Below are 20,632 nucleotides of genomic sequence, written 5' to 3'. Positions count from 1 at the left end.
ATGATGTGATCTTAACTGGCTCTGACGAGCGCGCAGTCTCCTCCGTGGAGGGACCGAGAGGAGGGACCTGACTGACAGGGGACAGAGGCAGTGGCTTTAACTCTTCTCTTTGACAGTTGCCCTTGAATGTCTGGCCTTTTGAAACTCTTAAACCAGAGAGGTAAACAGTCCCAAACTCACCGAAGCACTGATTTTCATAAGGAAGGGTCTGAGGGGACCAGGGAACAAGACTTCCTCTCGGCACGGCAGGCTGGGGGGCTCTGGAGGGAGAGCCAGCACAGCTTCCACGGCCCAGCCCTGGTCTTCTGGAGGAAGCGTGGGCTCCGGAGGAGAGGCCCATGTTCGAGTCCTGGCTCTGCTATGTGACTCAGAAGAATCCCTCAAGCTCCCAGGTTCCAGATTCCTCGTTTGCACAAAGGAAGGGTCCTGTGGACCCTCCCGGCTATTGGAGGTGTGAGTAAAGTGTCATAAACGCAGGGGACGTCCTTTCAAGCCCTGCCCACACCCCACATTCAGACACACACACACACGCACATGCACACTCACACACTCAGACACACGCACTCACACGCGCACACACACATCAGAGCTGCTGATCTCTTAGTGCACTTCTCCTGATTGTGTGCTTTACCCCGAAAGCCTCTAAGCCATCGGGACCTATATGAACAGTGACAGATTCCACCAGGAAAGTGTGTCTCCGGGAGAACACCTCGCTGTCACCAGAAGCTGCTTTCTGTACTCACAGCATGCCGCAGGCACTCGGGGAGAGGGTGGGGGACACACAGGCTGGGGCCGTGGAGAAAAGAGTGGTTCCCAAGGGAGGGGGTCGGCCTTCACAGGGCAGGTAAGCCTCAGGAGCACCTTCCCCGGCAAACGCCACCTCCAAGAACCAGGGACAGGCTCGCTGGGAGCAGGATGCCCCTGCCATATCTGCGTCCTTCCCACCCAGCCCTGGTTAAATGCGGATATGCCCTGCTGTAACGCACAGGGGACCCCCACGTCTGTGTTCCACTGGGGGCCTCCCGGTTTCTCTTTCCTAATCAAATGAAAACTCCTCATCCTCCAACATTCCACGTTTCATACCCAGTCACGTACCCGGTGTATGGATTCGGAACTGGCATTGCTTCACGGAACCCGAAACCCACGCGTGCCCAAGTGTATCCCCAAGTCCAGCCCTCAGGTGCTCTCCAACTCTGGGAACAGTACCGGCCCAGCGAGCCTGGCACTTAGGCGCCCCCGTCTGCGGCGCCCCGCGCACCCCACTCTCCGGCTCACCCGTCCCCTGCTCCCTGCACCACAAGCTCCCCTGCACCCTTCACAGTCCAGCGACAATGTCACCTCCTGCTGGGTGAGACCCTGGTAACCTGGTCCCTGGGGCTTCAAAACTGCCGTGTAAAAGCCAAAACCTGAAAGAGCGCCAGTGTCCCCCACCAGGAGGACTGGACCGAGCGTGGGGCATCCACGGGACGGAACACGACGGGAGAAAGAGAAAGACGGGACCGCCGTCCCGGACGGGCTCTGCCGTCCTTTCCTGGAAGGGGCGGCGAGGCAGCGTGAGGACGCAGGGGACCCCCAGCCGAGGCCTCTCAGTTCGCCCTGCTCTGGGTCACTGTGGTGAAGGGGTTAGTAAAGACTGGGGCTCAGGAAGGTATGCTCCTGCGTTAACGGACCAAAGGCCCTGTGGGGTGAACATTCGCATCTCCCCGCAGGGTCGCCCAGGACCGCCAGCCGCTGCTGGGATGTGTGCACAGGCCTCCTTACCTAGGGAGTGGGCTGCAGTGGTCTCGGAGCTGAAGAAGCGACCCAGGCCGAGGTCACCAAGCTTCACGACGCCCGTGGCCGTGATGAACACGTTGGCAGGCTTGATGTCTACAGAGGAAGAAGGCAGCTGGTGTGGGGGCAGAAGTTGGGGGGGTGGCGGGTAGGGCGGGACACAGTGTCGAGCATCTTGCGGGTCCTCGGGGGAATCGGAGAATGGGCACGTGCGAGGCCCTGGGCTGGACTCCCGGACTCCCCGAAGGCCAGGCAAGATGCTCACACGCCCCTGTCCGGGGAATACAAAGTGGTCCAGCTTCCTCACTGATGTCCCCAGACCATTCTCCCCAGAGCAGGGAACGCTGCCTCCTGGGCCCCAGGGGTGCCCAGCACCCCCCCCCCCCCGCCCCACCCGCGGGCTCTGGGGGGGAGTGGCGGTGCCCAGACCCCGCGGGCTCTGGTGGACGCGTACCTCGGTGCATCACCCGGCGAGAGTGCATGTGTTCCACGGCGCTGCACAGCTGTGCGAAGTACTTCCACACCGTCCTCTCGGGGATGAGCCGCTTCTGCTTCTTAAAGTACTGCGGTGGGGAAGACAGACAGGCCTGGGGGACGGGCCGCAAGGGAGGTGGCCACGGGGCAGTGCCCCTGTCCTGTCCCCGGTGGTAGCTGGCACCTGGCACGGGGGCGGGTGGTCAGGCTGCTGAACAAACAATACATCTGGAACGGAGGGTGCTGTGCTCCCGTCTACACTTCAGCCCCAGACGGCCCTCCGTGGCCACCGGTCCGCCCCCACCCAGCGCTGACCTCCCTGCAGATGGAGCAGGTCTGGCCCAGAGTGAAGGTCCTAGAGGACTTTGCAGAATGGATGCCTGGTCTGCATCTTGAAGGCTTCTCTCAATCACACTTTTTCTGGCATTTTCCGGACACAGGCCCGTCTCCCACACAGCCTGATGGGGAAGCTCCTTGCTGGAGCAGATAGGCATGGACTCTGTCTGCCCCTCGCCCCAGCTTGGCCCAGAATGGGGGTACCCGGTGCCTGGTGGTTAAATCCCAGCTGCCCTGTCCCTGGGAACCCAGGCACTAATCTACTTCATTACCTGAAAAAACATATTTAATGCTCCAGAAAACAGAACGAAACCCAAAATGCCACCCAAGCTGCACTGAGTGAGCCGTAGGTAACCAAAGGTCCCGGAAGGAGCACACGGGGAAGAGGTCCTCACCCATGACCCTCCAGGGAGTCTCCTGTGAGCCAGGTCTGAGGGGTGGGGTGGGGGGTGGGGCAATGACTCACGAACACCGGTAACCTGAGTACTGGGTTTTTGTTCAGAGGCTTTTCGCTCCAGAACAACCACCTTTTCCAAAGCAGCCAGAGGCGAAGCCATAGGCCCATTTGTTCGGGCAGCTGCTCGGGTGCAGGGAAGACAGTGGCCGCCCCAGGACACGCTCCTGGCCTAGGGAAGGGAGTTTGTGGCGGAAGACAGGACCTGGGCTCACACGGGTAAGCACCCGCCTTGTGCAGCCACTGTGCTGGGCCCTCAGTAGGGGTGACTGCACCCATCTTACACACGAGGAAACCAAGGGCCACACAATAGCTGGTAAGGGGCAGTCACGGCTCAACCCCAACCTCCCAGGGCCAAGCTCTTAACCCTAATTAACTCTGAATGACACCGGTAACCACTGGATGAGGGACTGAGCTCAGAGAGGTTCAGGAACTTGCCCAAAGTCACGCAGCTGGAGTGCCAGAGGGGGGACTTGATCTGGGCACCTCCGACAATGGGACGGTCATGGCCGAAAGCCCCTGGCCTGGCAGTAAAGCCCCATGAGGCTCTCCCGAGGCTCTATTCTGGGACAGGGACCTCACGGGTGAGCTGCCGAGGCTCCCAGCACAGACCGCTGGCACAGGACCCCACTCCCCTCCACGCTACCCCGGGTCTCCGTGGTGGGTTGGGCTGGAGCGTTGTTTACGCTGTGATGTTGGTTAATCCTCATTACAGCTTTTAAGCTCGGCTGCGAATGGTGCTTTTCTAAATGTCACGTCCTATAAGCGCCGTGTGACATTTAGCGGGAAGGCGCAGAGTCTCTGGTGGGTTTTGGGGTGGCGGCAACTCTCAGCTTCACTGTCCGTCATAAATAACGTCGGCGCTGTGGCAGTGGTGGCACTGCTTGGCCTGAGGCTGCAGGCCCTTGGGACACAGGGCCTAGGCCAGTAGCCTTCAGGCTAGCCCAATGGGGCGGCCGTGGTGCAGCCCGGCCTGGGGCCCCGGCAAGGTTCCCAGTTCCCCTCAGTACCCAGAGGCAGCCAGAGAGTGGGAAAGGCCACTCGGGGAAACTGAGCTCCTACCAAGTCCCAGGCATTGTGAAGAGCGTATTACAGATGGGGAAACTGAGGCATAAGGCCCCCTTCCCGCCAAGGGAGGAGGGTCTAGCAGGTGTGTCTGCCTCCAGACCGAGGGTGTCTCTCCTGCCCTGCCTCTCCTGCTTGCTGGGGGCAGCACCCAGCCAGGGCCCTGCAGGGGAAGCGGCTGGCACTGCAGTAGAGGGAACAGGAACAGGCACGGGGGAGGGCCCTGTGACCGAGAGAGAGGAGGTACCGTGTCAGGAGGGGAGGGCTCCTGAGATGGGGCCGGGAGGCCGCCCCCCAGAAACCCAGCAGGTATGTGACCAACTTGATCTCTCTGGGCTGGTGTGGGCCCTGAGGAGGCCAGGGAGTAGGGGAGGGCAGCTGGGGAGGGGGCACCCCACCCCCCAGGCCAGGCACAAGGTGCTGGACACCCACATGCCTCCCTCCTCTCTTTCACCCGGAAGGAGCCTGCACCCAGCCCCGCACCCAGCACCCCCCCCCCCACCCCGCAGTCCCTCACGCACCCCCAGGACAGAGATGGAAACCGGGCTTTGTGGGCAAGGGGTTTGATTTGCCCAGTCGCCAACCCCCGACTGTTTGATTCCAGCCCCGCTCTGCTGACTGAGACGCTGCAAGGGGCCTGGGTCTGCAGGGGCTTCAGGGTGCAGCACCCTCGCCATGGGCCAAGTCCCAGGGCCCTTCCTCTGTCTCCCCTCCACCTCCTGTTCACGGATTCCATTCCCATCCCCCACCCCACCTTCTGCTGGGCATCTAGTCTTTCTTCTAGAACACCATACAAACCATGTCTACTCCCCACCATGAGTCCCGGGAAGCTCCCTGCTGACCTTGGGGCAAGGTCTCGAATCCTGGGCCCAGACGGTGAGGCCCTGGGCGACCTGACTGCCCCACCTCCCCCCGCACTCCCTCCACCTCACCCAGTACTTTGTGGACTCTGGACTGCTCATCCCACTGGGTTCTTGCAAGCTGTTCTGCTACAACACCCCCCTCCCCCCTGCGCTGTCTCCTTCAGGTCTCAGCTCAGGCCACCTCCTCCAGGAAGCCTTCCCTGGCTCCCACAGGTCCTGAACTTGGCTTGCTCACATGCCCTTGTGACTTTTTGTTCGTGGGTCTGCCCTCCTGTTAGAAGGCAAGCTCCCTGAGGGCAGCACCCACGCCTAGGTCTCGGCACCCAGCGGGTGCTGGATGCGTGTGTGTTCAGCAAGAGAACGACATGTGAAGGAGAAACACGGGGTGGGGGTGGGGGGGTGGGGGGGAGAAGGAAGAACTAAGACATGATAGAGCACATCTGTTCCCACCAGGGATCTGTGTGGAGATTAACATCCTGGCAAACACATTAATATGTCAACGAAAATATAAAAGCAGGTGATAACAGCTCAAGTAATGCCGCTTCCCAACGACGCCCGAATTCCTAGGAGCCAGATTTCAGAAGAGCAAGCGCTGAGCAATTGCTCAGTCCCCAGCGCCTGGTGGGAAAGACGGAGAACCCATGTCTGGCCCCTTTTGCAAGTGTTGCCGGGAGCAAGGTGGGGGCTCCGGCGTAGCTGGCCTCGCTCAGAAGCAGATGGACTGGGCTGGGGGAAGGAGGCGGTGGGGGCCCATGGCCAACAGCCTGCAGGCTGGTCAAGCCAGCAGGGGAGTCAGGGCCTTGAGGGAGGAGCACAGAGCGGGGTGGGGGGCTGAGGGCTGGGGCTTGGGGGTCCCACAGAGAGGCTGTGTGGCCTCAGGCAGGCAACTAAATCTCTCTGAGCTCTGCTGAGGACGGTGTGTGCTTAGTGAGTGATGTGTGTGCTCAGCACGGTTGTGGCTCACAGGAGGTGCTCCAGCGATGGAGCTGTGATGGTTCCTGAGTCCAGACTCTCGGTGGGCCTGGGCCTGGGCCTGGGCCTGGGCCTCAGGATGGGGGGCAATGGGGGCAGGGCAGTATGGGGGCTGCCGTGGGACACAGAGCAAGAGCCAGACCTGGTAAGTCATTCAACCTCTCAGAGAGCCCCGCCTCAGCCACTGCATGGAGTGAGGTGTCCCTCCAGCGCTGGAGCGGCCCCAGGGGGATCACTTGGGTGCTGATGCTTGGAGGCCCTGGCTAGGAAACAGAGAGCGGCGCCACACAGGCACGGCGCTATCCCCGTGTTACTGGGTATCCTCGGGTAAGTCTCTTAGCCTTTCTGGGCTTAGTTTTCCCTTTGGAAAGTTGGACGCACAACACCTTTTCCCAGATTCTGTGAGCTGGGGTCTGACCTAACGTGGGGTTCTATCCCTGTCTCTACCGTGAGGCGGCCTGTGGGCAGCCTGGGGCAGTGGGGACAGCCAGAGGCGTGCTTTCTGTCCATGGCTGACCCTCTCCCAGAGCCCGAGCGGGCACCCTCCAGGCCACGGCTGAGGCCTGTGAGGCACTGGCCAGGGAGGCTGAGTGGCCCTGGTGGACAGCCTCCACCCGAGGCCACAGCAGCAAAGACTCCAGGCCGAGGGGCTGCCTGATCCTGGGCTCCCTGTGTCTGGACAGCCCCCGGGGCCGGCCTGCCTGCCGGCCTCACTCACCTTGATCATCTGCGAGAGGTCACCCGCATCGGCCAGCTCCAGCACAATGTTCAGCTCGTTGTCCTCAATAAACGAGTCCAAATACTTGATGATGTTGGGATGATTTAGTTGCTGTCCAAAGAGAGAGAAAGAGGGGGAGGCAGAACCAATGAGGGCCGGTCCAGCCTAGCGCCTGCCCCGTGCTGGCTCACGGCAAGTATTCATTAGCTTTGCTACACAAGGGAGTGTCTTGGGGGAAAGGCCTGTGCTTGGGAGTCAGGCAGACCCAGGCAACACTGGGAATGCCTTTCTGCATCTCTGAGTCTCAGTTTCCCCATCTATACAATGGGCATAATGTATTCATGAGTAGTAGTGAGCATTAGATGTGCCGAGGCCTCTAACACAATGTCTAACTTGGTGACTGCCCGGACCTGAGACTCCATGGACACCTGTGGACAGGATCCTCCTCCTCCTCCTCCTCCTCCTCACCACCCGTGACCCTCGGCAGCAGGGCTGGGCCCCCACTGCCCTATTGCTGTGCTCAGCAGGCCTGTGCTGGTGCTCCCAAGTGCGCCCATCTCCCTTCTTCCTCCCTCCTCTCATTTTGACACATCCTTGTGAAATCCTGAAAAAAAAAACCCAACAGTTCCTGGCGTGCTCCGTGCTGAAGCCCTGCCTCTGGCCTGACCACCATGGCCCACGTGCTTTCCAGACAGGACAGCTCCCCACCAGCTGGAAGTCAGCCCCCGCCTGGCTAAGAGGGGACAGACCTTGGCAACTTTTTATAACTCAGACTGACTGTTTCCACCAAATGATTCCAGAGTCTGGGAAAGCAGAGGGGACTCAAATATTCTGCCAGGGCTTGGTCGGCCAAGTCCACGGGGGCGGCTGTCAGCAGACAAGCAGAGGCCACCGTCGCACACATTTTCTAGAAGACCTGGAAGTTGCTGTGAGAGGGGTGTGGATTTGTGCTGTGTGCCGACCTGTGCCCGCCTTCGGATTCTAAAATGAGGGGGACCTTGGCAGACATCACATGGCTGTGCTCCAGGTCTGGGTCCGCAGACACCCCTCAATCAGAAGCCACAGGTGGCCTCTGTCGCTGGCCATGTGTCTGCCCCTCCCTCGACTCCACTCTATCCTGATGTCCACTGCCCGTCCGAGCCCTCAGGCCCCCTGTCCTGGGCCTCAACCCCTTTGTCAGCACAGCAAACAGCATGATTATAGTCTTAGCCTCTACATTTAGGGCTATGCTCCGTTTCAAATAAATTTTTATGTACAGCGTGAGGCAGTGGTCAAGGCTCACTTCTGTCCCTTTGGACGTGCAGTTTTCCCAGCACCTGGATTAAGAGTCTTTCCTTCATCCACTGAACTGTTGTGGTGCCTTCGTCAAAAGTCACCTTTACCCGGATTTTGTTTTGAGGCCTTCCCGGAGCTAACGCTGGCCATCACATCAGCTGATATTTTCCATTTACCAAAAAAAATATCAAAGCGAGTGGAATGCTGGCACTTGATCAAGTTGAAAACGCTTTGAAGTCTCGAATGCACCTTATGATGTGCCAGCGCTGTTGTTATTATAAACGAGAGTCCCCTGCTCTTTCAGCCCACTCTTGGCGCTCACCTCCCCACCCCCCCACCTCCCCGGGGGAACCTTACATCCTCCCAGGGAGGCCTCCCCGACACCCACCAAGGTCATCAGCAGACTGGGCAGCACAGTTTTTCAAATGACTTGGAAAGACTGGAGGGGGTTTGGGTGGGAATGAAAGCTTCAGTCAAGGGGGCTGTTGCCTCGAGGTGCTGGCTCCTGGGGGGAGGAGGGGGAGGCCTCTCTCCCTGCTCCCAGGGCAGGCCTGAGGAGGGCAGGTGACGTCAGGGCTCCCTCGAATACCCCGCCAGGCTACAAAGGTACAGGTTGGGGCGAAAAGGGACCCCCAGAGGTCAGCTGGGGGCAATCCCCGAGGCCTGGAGAGGGAAGGGACTGGCTCTGGAGGACGAAGCCCGGTCCAGAACCTGGTCCAGTAACCGAGGACTGCTGTCCACCCAGAGTCCCCTTCTGAGCCTGCAGCCTGTTGGGGAGCTCAGGCGTGTCTCAAAGGGGACACGCCTGGGCCAAGGATGTAGGAAATGCTCCAGAGATGCGAGTGGTGGGGTTTCGTGGTTTGTGAGCGGGGGAGGGGTAGCTGCTTTGGCTTCGTGTATCTAGGGTTCAGGTAAGTAACACCTCAAGATTCATCTCAGTGCAGCTCCTCCTGGCAGCATCGGCCACCCTCTCGCTCTCTGGCGTCCCGACAATCCACGCCCGTGTCTCTCTCTCTCTCACAACCTGGAGCTCCACAGTGGGGGGCTGTCCCCGAGGTCCCGCGCCATGCCTGGCAGTCGTGCTGGCTGCCGAGGGATGGACGACGGACAGATGGCCAGACGGAAGGAAGGCAGAGGTGACAGTAAAGGGCTCAGGTCCCCCCCCCCCCCCACTTGAATCTCTGCTGCCAGGGGCTTTGCTCCGTCCCACTCGTGGCCCCGCTGGGACGTGACACGGCAGTCTGTGAGGATCTGTCTTCCCTGCTGGCTGCATCCTTGTGCCCAGCACTCAGTGCTGCTCAAAACTGTGCTGACTATATGAACACATGATCTCTGCCCGTGTTCCGACAGGGTCCGCCTTCCCGCCCCACGTCCGGGGGGGGCCTCTGCACTGGGAGGTTTTGGGGTTCGGGTCCTGGCATGAATGACGTGAATGATGTTGCCCAGTGGCCCCTCTGAGAACTGTGGTTCCCTTTGTTTTGCAGGAAACACCTCGCGCCCTGGCTCATCCTGTTGACTTCCTCTGGGCAGGCGGGGAGCTGGATTGGCGTTCTGGAAAAGGGTTGGCGGTGAGCGGCAGAGGTTGTGACCACGATGACAAGGGCTGCCTGTGACCGAGCACTTACACACAACAGATGCTACACTGAGCCCTTCCAACCCATTTTCTAATTCCCCCGGCACCTGAGGACAGTCCTGTTACCATCACTCCCTTTTACAGATGACAAAACGGAGGCCGCGAGTGGTCAACAGCTTGCCTACAGCCACATAGCTAGTGAGGGGTGTGCCCACTTCCAGAGCCATGGTCAATGGCACACGGCCACATTGCAGCCTGAGGAAGCCCCCGGAATAGGCCCAGGTCGCACCAAGCCTCACCTATGACTTCACCGAAGCCCAGGGACCCAGAACAAGCTGGCTCGGTACGAGCACACGTACAATTCCTTACTCGTTGTGAATGGCACATGTGCATTCTTGGCCACAAGAGAGGAGAGAGGGTGGGTGACCATGGCAGCAGGTCCCCAGGGCTGGGAAATCAGTCTGAGTCCTGAGACCACACCCGGGTCCCAAAGTCGACTGTTAAGGTAAAACTTTAAAAAGGTTATCCGAAGGGGATTTTTGGACCTGTAACAGCTGGACTTAAGGACACCTCCCTGTAAGCCTCCCTGGGACCCATCATAGGCAGGGTCACAAATCACATCAGGCCGCATCCCCCCCTGCTCTCAGCCACTTCAGGGGCCTCCCCGTTCCCGCGTTCGAGTCCCACATCCCAAGGGTGGCGTCCGAGGCCGCCACCACCTGGCTCCCCAATTCCACACTGTGGGGATCCCCCAGCCTTCCAGAGTCTGGGACGGGACCCTGCCCTCCTTAGGCCCTGGGTCAGCCGGCATCCCTCGCAGTCACACCAGCTGCCTGCCTGCTCCCTGCTGCCTGGAAATGGCTGAGGACAGGCAGGGACCAGGCCTGAGAGCCCAGGGCAGACCCGGCAGGGTAAACCGCTAACCAGAAATCCCGCAGTGGGGCTTCCGCATCATTGCGACCAGCAGCCCCACTTTACCAGAAGGTGTGGAGCAAGCCCTCTGTCTCCTGAAAGGGGAGGACCTACTGTGTGCTCCACTGTGCTGGGCCCTCCTCGGATATTATTTTACCTCATCTTCTCCAACTGCCCATATCCCGTGAGGCAGGTATTCTCACCACTGAGCAGATGGGCAAACTGAGGCTTCCGGAGGCTAAGGAACTTGCTTAAGGTCACACGGCTTGTAAATGAAGACATTAGGATTTGAACCTAGGCTCCTGGGCCTCCGATACGCGGAACATTCCTCCTCCTCCACCACCCGTGAGATGCCAGGCAGAATCCCAAGCCTCGGGAGTAGGGAGGGATCTCCAGGAGAAAGCAGCCCTAGTCTGGGGGCGAGTCTAGTCCAGAGAGTTCTGTTGTCTCTGACTCTGGGGAGACCAAGGAGGAAGCCAGCGGGGAGGAGAAAGGAAAGGACACAGATACCACCACCCCCGCCCCCCAGCCTCCTGTTTGGGTAGGTCTGGGAAGAGCTAACAGGGTGACAACCCTCTAGTACCAGGAGCCCCGGGCCAGACAACTGGCTGTGAATCCTCTCCTGCATCCCGGGCTAGCCTTGCTGAGTCACCCCGGGTGGGGGCATCTTCTGGGTGGCAGTGATTTGGTGCCCTCGGGGGAAGGACTTTGGTGCCAGGTGCTGGTGTCCATAAATAGAATCAACATGGGGCAAGGACGGCCAGTCTGGGGGCACCATGAGGCCTGGGCAGAGGTGAGGTGGGGCCCACGCCCGCCCAATCATGAGAAAACAAATGGACCACTAACCCTCAAAAGGGTGTTGTTTCTGAACCTAACCGGCTGCGGTCTGTGACAGCCAACAGGTGGCCCAGGGTGGGGACCAGGCCACCGCAAGGAAGCAAGGGGCTCCTGCTCAGGCCAGGGCACTCACCTTTAGGAGGCCAATCTCCTTGACGCAGTCCTGCCTGGCTTTGGCGTCCATCATCTCAAATATCTTGGGTGAGAGGAAAAAGAGAGAGAGTGGTCAAAACCCAGCTCCCGGGACCCCCACCGGGAGCCACAAGAATGGGAACTCCCACCCCGGCTCTCCCACCTCCTTGCCGAGGGACGCCATAAACACAACGGCTGTTTACCGGGTGCCCATCCTATGCCAGGCGCTCTGGGCTGAATCCTCCCGTGAGGCAGGGGTTACTGGTGCCGACTTACAGAGAAAGACCGAGAAATGCAGTGACTTGCTGAGGTCGCCCACTGGTAAGTGGGAGGCCAGGAAACATGCTTGGAGCCTCAGTCTTCACCTCTGGAAATGGGGCCAATAGCCTGGCCTGACCTCCCAGGCGGTCATGTGGGCTGAGTGAGAGGGTGTAAGCACAGCACCTGGCACCGCACACCCTCCCCCCCCCCCCCCCACCGCCACCCCGGGGCCCGTTCAGTGCCCGTTCGCCGTGGGCCCTCAGAATACCTTCTGACTCCCGGCAACAAACAGAAGGTCCCCACTACAAAACCCGACATGGCACAGAAAAGCAGGACAAAGAGGGCCAGGCGAGCCCCTCCTTGGAAGACAAATCAGAGCAGAAAATGGGCCTTTTCTAAAGAGAGGAGCCCGCCTCTCCTCCAGCGACCCGGAGCCACATGTGCGGTTTACAGACCAGCAAAGAAACCATCTGTCGCCTGGGTCCCCACCCGTGGCTGCGTCTGCGTCCCCTCCTCTGCCCAGGCGGTTAGGCTCATTCTCGAAGGACAAATGAGCAAACTGAGGTGTCGGGAAACTCTGCTGGGGGATTTAAAGCCACCTTCTGTGGCAACGTGCTGTTCAAATGTGCCCAGTGGCTCTCACTGAAACGCATCCTGGCAGGACTCTGCGGCTGCCAACCCATCTGCTTGAGCCCCCTCCTCCATTTCGGGGGGACACGGAGGTCAGGAAAGGCTCTCACACCCAGAGGCGACCAGCAAGTGCTGAGTCGGTGTGGGTCAGAGTCTGAGCTCCCCCTCAGCTCGCTCTGTGGGCTCGGTGAGATGGATACTCACGCCTCTGCGGTTCTTCTGATCTGAGGAATGGGGTGACCGCCCTCACCCACAGGACTGTTCTCAAGACACGACCCGGTATACAGTGGTGCTCAATGCATGCTCATTTGCCTTTTCCTCTAAGGCTCACGATGAGCTTTCATCAACAGGAGCCCACCTAATCCTTCCCACAGCCCAGTGAGTTGGGTGACGATTTCAGAGGAAGGGTCGAGGACTGGCCAAGGGCCACAATGTTGTTTTTTTTTTTTTTTTTTAATTTTTTTCTTTTAACGTTTATTTATTTTTGAGACAGAGAGAGACAGAGCATGAACGGGGGAGGGGCAGAGAGAGGGAGACACAGAATCGGAAACAGGCTCCAGGCTCTGAGCCGTCAGCCCAGAGCCCGACGCGGGGCTCGAACTCACGGACCGCGAGATCGTGACCTGAGCTGAAGTCGGACGCTTCACCGACTGAGCCACCCAGGCGCCCCAAGGGCCACAATGTTTAGACACAAAAGCTGGCTCCCGTGATGTGGTTTTGACCCTATGGGCTCACCTGCACCTTCTTTAGAGCCACCGTCTTCCTGTCCAGCAGGCAGGTGGCCTTGTACACCTCGCTGAACTGTCCTCGGCCTATCTTCTTCTCGATCTGGAAGTCTGCCAGCGAGCAGCGAAAAGACAGGGTGTTCGGGTGCCTCTGGAGGAGACAGACAGAGGGGTATCAGTAGCCAGGCTGTAGTGAGGGGCCGGGCCCTGGGCAGCTGGGGCCCCTTCCAGAACCCGGCAACTCCAGCAGTGCTCCTCCAAGGCCACGGAGAGACTTTGAATGCCAACCTCACTGTCAGAGACTCCATCGGCCCCCTGGGTGCTGTCCACACCACAACCCCCACTCTGTAGATGAGAATCTGAGGCTGCTGGTTTCTGCCATGGCACTTAGCACCACCCCTCATTACCTGATCGCACGGTCATCTGCTTGTTTCTGTCCCGCACTCCCAGAAAGCTGACTCCCTGGGGCCAGGGCCTCGCCCACCTTGTTCACTCCTGAAGCCCTTGTGCCCAGGCTGGAGCCAGCAAGCAGAGCAGGTGTGAAGGAAGTGACCCACCAAGATCACACAGCTAGGGCGAGGCCCCTCTGGGTCTCACTGGCCCCAAGGCCCTCCACGTGTCGGCCCCAACCCTAACCCTACGAGTCATTGTAAGACGTGACTTCCCCTCCCGGGGTAGCCAATCCCATCCAAGAGATGAGAAAACCAAGATTAAATCTGCAGTCTCACCATTCCGAGCCCCTTCTTTGAATAAACAGGCCCCTTTATGGCAACATGAGGGGTCCAGACTCTTCACGGTGACTCTCCAGGGGCCAGCACAGAAACCCACAACTGAGCAGTACGACCTGCCCAGGGATGGTGCTGCCCAGTGAGGCAGCAGTGGCCACGTAGCCCCTTGCCACCACCCCCCCCCGCCCCCCCCAACACACGTGCAAAGTGCTCTGGGGAGAAGGAGAGGAGGGGGTGCCTTCTTGGGCCCTGGAAAGGGGAAGAGGAGGGGAGGACGGCGAGGATGCCTTGGCTCTGGTCTGCCCCGCGCTGGCCTGTCAAAATACGTCCTCCTCCTGCTACCCGCCCCCTCGCGCCACTCTGGGACAGGGGGTCACCGCCACTGGGGACCCGCCCCGGCTGGGTGGCGGTGTGAGGACAGGGTCTCACATATAGAAGGGGGACAGAAACATCTGTGGAGTTCATTTTAGGGGGTGAGGGTGAGGCAAGAGGCACAGAGAGCCCCACCCAGGCAGGAAGGGACAAGTGTCTGAATTTTCTGATGCGAAAAGGCCTCTTCCAGACTTGGGCCGGAAGCATCCAAGAGGGTGGAAGATCAGGAACTTTATTGGGCTGCCTTCTGGAACTCTCCTTCACCCGAATACCAACTTTTAGACAAATAAGCCCCGGAAGGAGCCTGCGGAGCCCTGTGGGGCTGGCATCCGTTTCAGTACGTCTGCTCTCAATCAGCCTCGAGTTTTTCCTTCTTTTTCTTTGCTACACGAATGTGTTCAGTTTGAACCGTGAAACAGGCGAAGATAAGGAGAGCACGCCATCACGGTGAGGTGAGTAGGGTTAGCAACCTGCTATGGTAACTCAAAGTCCTCGCCCGACAACCACCCACGAAGCCTTTAAGACCCCACGTGCTCTGCCCACCCACATCCTCGCACCTCTGCGTCCTTGCTATTTTAGACTTTCTCTTGGTCGCTTCGCTCCTTCCACACTGACTATCCTTTTTTTGTTCTCGCTGGGCCTTCTGCCTGGAACGTCCCTCGGACGCCTCACCGTTTCTCTCCCTTCCACACTTCTGACTCTTCCCCCTTCGTGTTCACCTTCCAGCATTCCAAATCCCATATTCTACTTAGTTATCTTCTTTGTGTCCCGACCACTAGAAGGTATGCCCTGCAAAACGGTGTCACATGCTGTAGGCACTCAATAAATGTTTGTTCAGTGAACAAATATTCACATATATGGAGACGGTGTACTTTTTAAAGACACAAAATCGTGGGGTGCCTGGGTGGCTCAGTCGGTTAAGCATCCGACTCTTGATTTCGGCTTGGGTCATGATCTCACGGTTTGTGAGTTCGAGCCCCGCACAGGGCTCCTCGCGGAGAGTGCGGATCCCTGCTTGGGATTCTCCCTCTCTTTCTGCCCCTCCCCCACTCACGTGTGTGTGTGTGTGTGTGTGTGTGTGTGTGTGTGTGCGCTCTCTCTCAAATAAACTTTAAAAAATTCCACAAAATGGTGTGAACGTTTTACTCTAAGACTTGCTTTCCCCTCTCTCAGTAACTGATGGATATTGTCCACTGACAGTGATTTAAATAACTGCCAAATATAGTCCACAGTAGGCTTGTTTCTAGTCTCTCATCACTACAAATAACGTTGCGATAAACATCCTTATGTAGATCTCCTTATGCCTATTTTCTGGGTTGCTGACTGGTGACCTTGGGCAATTACACAAGCTGCTGGGTCTCAGTTGCCTTGTAAGGCAGAGGTATAGAAGCGTGCCTGTCTTATAGGGTTGCTTTAAGGATCACGTGAGATTGCTGAGTACCACCCCCAGCACACAGTAGGTGCTCAGTGGTTTTTATTACTGAGAAGTGGGGGTGGATCAGGAGAGAGGGGCCCTGAGCTGCTGCTACTCCTCACCCCGGCCTTTCTGAACCTGCCCAGACCCAGCTCTGTGCCAAGGACACCCTAACAGCACCCGCCTGCCAGGAGTGAGCGATGGAAGTCCGAGGCTCACAGCCTGCTGCCTCCTTCCCTCAGCAAGGTAACGGTGGGGCCAACCTTGGCTCTGAAGTCTTGAGGCATAATTACCTCTCCTGGTGAGAGATTTGAAGATGCTTCCTAGGGGGGCGCTGAGCAGAAGGCAGGGCTGGTGGAGGAGGAAGACCACAATCTTATCCAACATATGCCAGTGCCCGTCTAGTAGGTTGTTCAGTAACAACAATTAACCTACTTATATACAAAGTGCCCATGTAAGAAAGTACAAGCATTTATTGAGCACTTACTGTGTGCCAGGTACCGTGCAGAATACTTCCCACGACCCTGTGAGTAGGCATCACTGTTATCGCCGTTCTAGGAAACTGAGGCTCGGAGGGGAGGCAGTGACCAGCTCCAGACCTCGCAGTGAGTAATGGGCGGGATTTGAGCCTGGGACCCGAGACTCCAGAGTCCACGCCCTTTGCCCTATGCTGTGTGGCCTCCCAACTCCGATTCCTCCTCGGCTTTTCCTTCAAGATCCCGTGACTGGCCAGGTCTAGGCTTCTTGGTTCTTGCTTCCAGTCACCTGAGCCCCACCCTGTCCCCCGAACAGGGGCCTCTCCAAAACTGCGCCCCTTAGTCCCCTCCATGTCCCCTGAGCTGAGGCCCTCACCTGCCCAGAGCGAGTGCTCAGGGCACGTGTGTCCAATGACACAATGGAACGGGCTCAAAGCAACCTGGTGCGTTGTGGGACTTGGTGACGCAGCCACTGTCACTCGTGAGTGCAGCTGAAATCACACACCCTCAGAAAAAGTCACCTACAACGCATCAGTTACTGTACTAGCTGCCTACACAGATTTTGTGACTTAAGTCTCCTCACAGCTGGTCAGTGGGGAGCCGAGACCTGAACTCCCTGACCACACAGAGTCAGCTGCACTGAGAGGTGACATGGGCAGGGCCCCTCCCCTCTCCAGGCCTCAGTTTCCCCCCTGGGACAGCGAAGAGTTTGGAGGAGGCGATCTCCTAGGGTCCTTGCTCTGCAAACACTAGGTGAGAAGCCATCGCAAGTGGCTGGAGTCCCCAGCACTCTCTTGTCCACCCCAGAGATGTGCCCTGAAGGCCATGCTGCCCAGAGGAAACTCCCAGAGGACAGAGGTGACATCCCGGCTGGCATCCAGAGACTCCAGATGCACATCTGCATATGCGATGACCCAGATTTGCATTTCCTGTCACAACCCATTCGACCTAATTAGAGGAGTGAGCTCCTGTGTGGGGCTGGGGGGAGGGGGGTGGGGGCAGGGGCGGGTTCCTCTGGCAGCAGCACAGCCTGTGAGGGGGACAGTCTGGGCAGGCTCAGGGCCACCACCATCCTCACAGGGGTGGGGATGGGGCCCTGTCCCCAGGGTGGCCTCTGTTCAGGTAGGGGACACCGCGGGCCACACGGTGCAGTGCCCGAGCCAGGAGAGCCCTGACTCAGATTTAACTCAGGGGATGTGAGCAGAAGAGGAAGAGGTGAAAGGAGTCATGGCCCCATAAGGCCAGACCTCTCTCCTCAGCCACCTCCAAGGCTTCCTCCCCTGCTGGGGCAGCCCTCAGCCAGCTCGCTCTTGCCCTACAGCTGAGGTCATCCACAACAGGGGGACATTAGCGATATCAGCCCCAGGATTCCTTGGAGGATTCCAGATGATGTTGGTGCCAACCATCCAGGGAGCTCTGAGCTGCTGGGCAGACCGGGGGGCAGACCGGGGGCTGGTGGCGAGCAGCTTGCACTATGGAGACGTCAAGGTAATACCCCAGCCCTGATGGCCTTTCTGAAAACTGCTCGTCTAATAATCCTCACTGCCCCCTGTTACATCTTGGACCCCACGCTGGCTCCTGGGGAAAACAGGCACCAGCCCTGGAGCACGGGTTGGCAGAGGGGTGACCCCTGCTCTGGCTCCATCAGCTGAGACACGGACACTGGGGTGCAGAGGCTGGAGTTCCCATCCCAGATCTGCCACTTCCTGGCCGGGGGCCTTGGAGAAGCCCTCTGGGCCTCAGTTTCCTCAACTGGACAATTAAGGTAATAATAGTGCCTCCTTTAGAGGGCTGCTAGGGGGTAAGTTACCGAATGAAGGCTCTTGGAAGAGCGCCTGGCACGTGGGAGATGCTATAGGGTTGTTAATGTCATTACTGGTATTGGCATTGCTCTGTCCGAGGTGTGGACCTCGGACAAGGTCGGCGCCTGCCTCCTAGGGGGCTGGGGGCGAGCTGAGGCAGGGAGGTCGTGGCTGTTGTTATCACCATCACCATCACCATCATCCCCACCCCACGGAAGGTCTGCACTGGGCCTATTTCAAGCTCTGGGCTCTTTGGCTGTGAAAACTACAATGAGTTTTAAAATAGGAGAATAAGATCAATGGTATGCCATTTCCTTAACACCCACCATGTCAGATGCCACGTTGGGGGTTTAAAGTATACCATCTTGGGGCGACTGGCTCAGTCGGTTAAGCATCCGACTTCCGCTCAGGTCGTGATCTCACAGTTTGTGAGCTTGAGCCCCGCTTCGGGCTCCACGCTCTCTCCCTCTCTCACTGGTCCTTGCTCATTCATGCTCTCTCTCAAAAAAAAAAAAAAAAAAAAAATACATATATATATATATATACACACACCATCTCAGTCTTCACGGCCCCATTTTACAGATGAGGAAACTGAGGCTCAGAGAGGTCACTTACCCATCGTCACCTGACTGCAGTAAAGCAGTGAGGTGGACGTGCCCCTGTAGCCTTCTGACTTCATGGTCCCCTACACGGGTCGTCCAGGACTGTTTGCCAAGGGACTGAGCTAGACCACAGGCTCGTTCGCCTCCCTTTGGAGGGCTATTCTGTGAGCTACTCACTGGGAAAATGTGGCTGGAAATTCTGACTCCTCACCCCCCTTCCCCAGGGTGGGAGCCCCTTACTTCTCCCCCAGAGGAGGAGCAGATGGGCAGAGAGGCCGGGAGGCGGCGGCAGGGGTGCTGACCCGCTCTGGTGCTAGCTGCAGTGAGCCCGCGGGGGAAACACCATCTCAGAGAGAAGAGCCTCTGGGCGACTCCCTGGGCAGCAGGAGGCTCGGCTGAACCAGGAGTCCCCTCTTTCCCTGATCCCATCCCTCCCCCAAGAAATACCACCAGGCTTCTCAGGCCAAGGCCAGACATGGCGGGCTAGTGAACCACCCCAGGACAGCCCCTCCCCAGAAAGCTCAGAGAAACCCAGGCTCTCTTCTGCAAGTCAGATCAAATTAGGTCACGAACACCTCCCATCCTGCACGAAGTTGAGTTTAAAATGTTTGAACCACAATAAGCCTCAGCCATCGACAAATCCTTAAAAAAAAAAAAAAAAAAAGGAGCATAAAATTACATGTTAAAAGAATAAAAATGCATTCGCCCAATTAATTTTCTGAAATCTCATTAAAAAATTTAGCCTGACTAAGTCAGACTTCTGACCTGAATTTTAATCATCTTTACACTGAATGGGTCTTTTTTTTTCCCTGATATTTGCAATGCATCATTAATTTTAAGGCAACTGTTTCTGTGATTTTAAAAAGCATACTTCATCAGAATGACATTTCCTGTAAACGAATTTCACCTTTAAAGACATCTGACATTGTGTGTAGGGAACTTCTAATGGGTTCGGTATACGTGTATATGGTGATGTGTTTTAAATCTGTGTTACACAGAAGAGGGGCATGATTTACAGAGAGTCCATATTGTCAGGCTCTTCACGAGGCCATCCCTGCTCAGCTCTTCACAATCTGGCTAATTTCAAGCCCAAGGCTCATCTTCCCTCTCGTAGATCTCGTGATGAGAAGGAGGGGTGCCGTGGGGCCCCAGGACCCGGGGTGACTCCTGGCTCTGCCCCTCAAGAGCAAAACGCACACGTTATTTACCTCGATTTCCTTCCCTGCGAAACAGAGTTCTGAATAAGACCTGGTTCTCTGAGTCAGAGGAGGATGGAATGAGGTCAATGCCAGGTGTCACTACTGGCACCATGGCCGCCATGACTGTCCCAACCTGAAAGTCTAGACTCTGCTCCGAGGGCCACAGGCGCGTGGGAACAGTGAGCAACATGCCCAAAACTTGGAAGTCACCTGGTAACAAACCTAGAATCATCTCAGCTGCGGTGCATCCCCCAGGACAATTCCCACTAACTGAGCTCAGAGAAAGCTGAGCTTAAACATACATAAAAGAATCTGGGAACCAGCCCCGATGACTAACGAGCCAAGACTTGAAAGGGGAAAGGCATAGAGAGCGTCAGTCATTCCACCACGAGGTTGGATACATCCTCGACTTCTCTCTCCCTCACCCCTTCAGTTACCAAGTGCAGTTGCCTTTCCCCCCCGGAAGTCTCTGGAATCTTTTCTCCCTGTGTTCAGCCGTTTAAGACCGAGACAGGGAAGGGAAGGGAAGGCAGGCTTCCTCCTATTTTCACCTTACTTGTGCCTTGAGCTCCAGCAACCGGTGTTCTTTCAAAAACGCAAACTCCCTTGTCCACCTAAGACCCTTAATGGGCTCATCATTCATTCACTGTAGACTCAATTCCTGAGGACACAGCCTTTCATCAACACCAGGAAGCACTGGCATTTAAACACCTGCCTAACCTGACTGGTCCTGCACCTTCAAGACTGGCTCCTTCCTCTTCCTGGGACATCCTCTCCGTCCTGCCCCAAACTCCTGATTGTTGCCAGCCCACACATCATCCCTCTAGAGCTCCCCCGTCCCACCCCACCCTCTGGGCTCCCTCAGCATCTACCCATCCCTCCGTGGGGCCTTCCACCTCTTGTACGGACTGTCTCTACTTCTGTGTGGGGCTCCTTAGCAGACCCAAGGCAGAAATGAGACAGGTCCTTGCTGAATTTATGACACGTCGGCAAACACTTCTTGAATTTTAAAAGCTGTTAATATTTGGCCATTAAATCT

General features: G+C 57.6%; 1 protein-coding gene across 3 annotated transcripts in view; it reads right to left on the bottom strand.

Annotated features, from left to right (window-relative positions):
* The window catches only part of NEK6 (NIMA related kinase 6), an 85,860-nt gene that overhangs the window by 21,485 nt on the left and 43,743 nt on the right, over positions 1-20,632 (bottom strand). For all 3 annotated transcript variants that reach the window (XM_053908277.1, XM_019421180.2, XM_019421179.2), the window contains exons 3-7: positions 13,011-13,151; positions 11,386-11,448; positions 6,656-6,766; positions 2,228-2,336; positions 1,762-1,869 (exon numbers count right to left, since the gene is read on the bottom strand). In XM_053908277.1, the coding sequence (XP_053764252.1) occupies positions 1,762-1,869; positions 2,228-2,336; positions 6,656-6,766; positions 11,386-11,448; positions 13,011-13,151 (532 nt within the window). The remainder of the gene's footprint in view (positions 1-1,761; positions 1,870-2,227; positions 2,337-6,655; positions 6,767-11,385; positions 11,449-13,010; positions 13,152-20,632) is intronic.

Source organism: Panthera pardus, unplaced genomic scaffold, assembly GCF_024362965.1.
Source record: "Panthera pardus isolate Hobbes unplaced genomic scaffold, ASM2436296v1 HiC_scaffold_20, whole genome shotgun sequence".
NCBI classification, from domain to species: Eukaryota; Metazoa; Chordata; class Mammalia; order Carnivora; family Felidae; genus Panthera; species Panthera pardus.
This window is presented reverse-complemented; position numbering and strand designations above follow the sequence as displayed.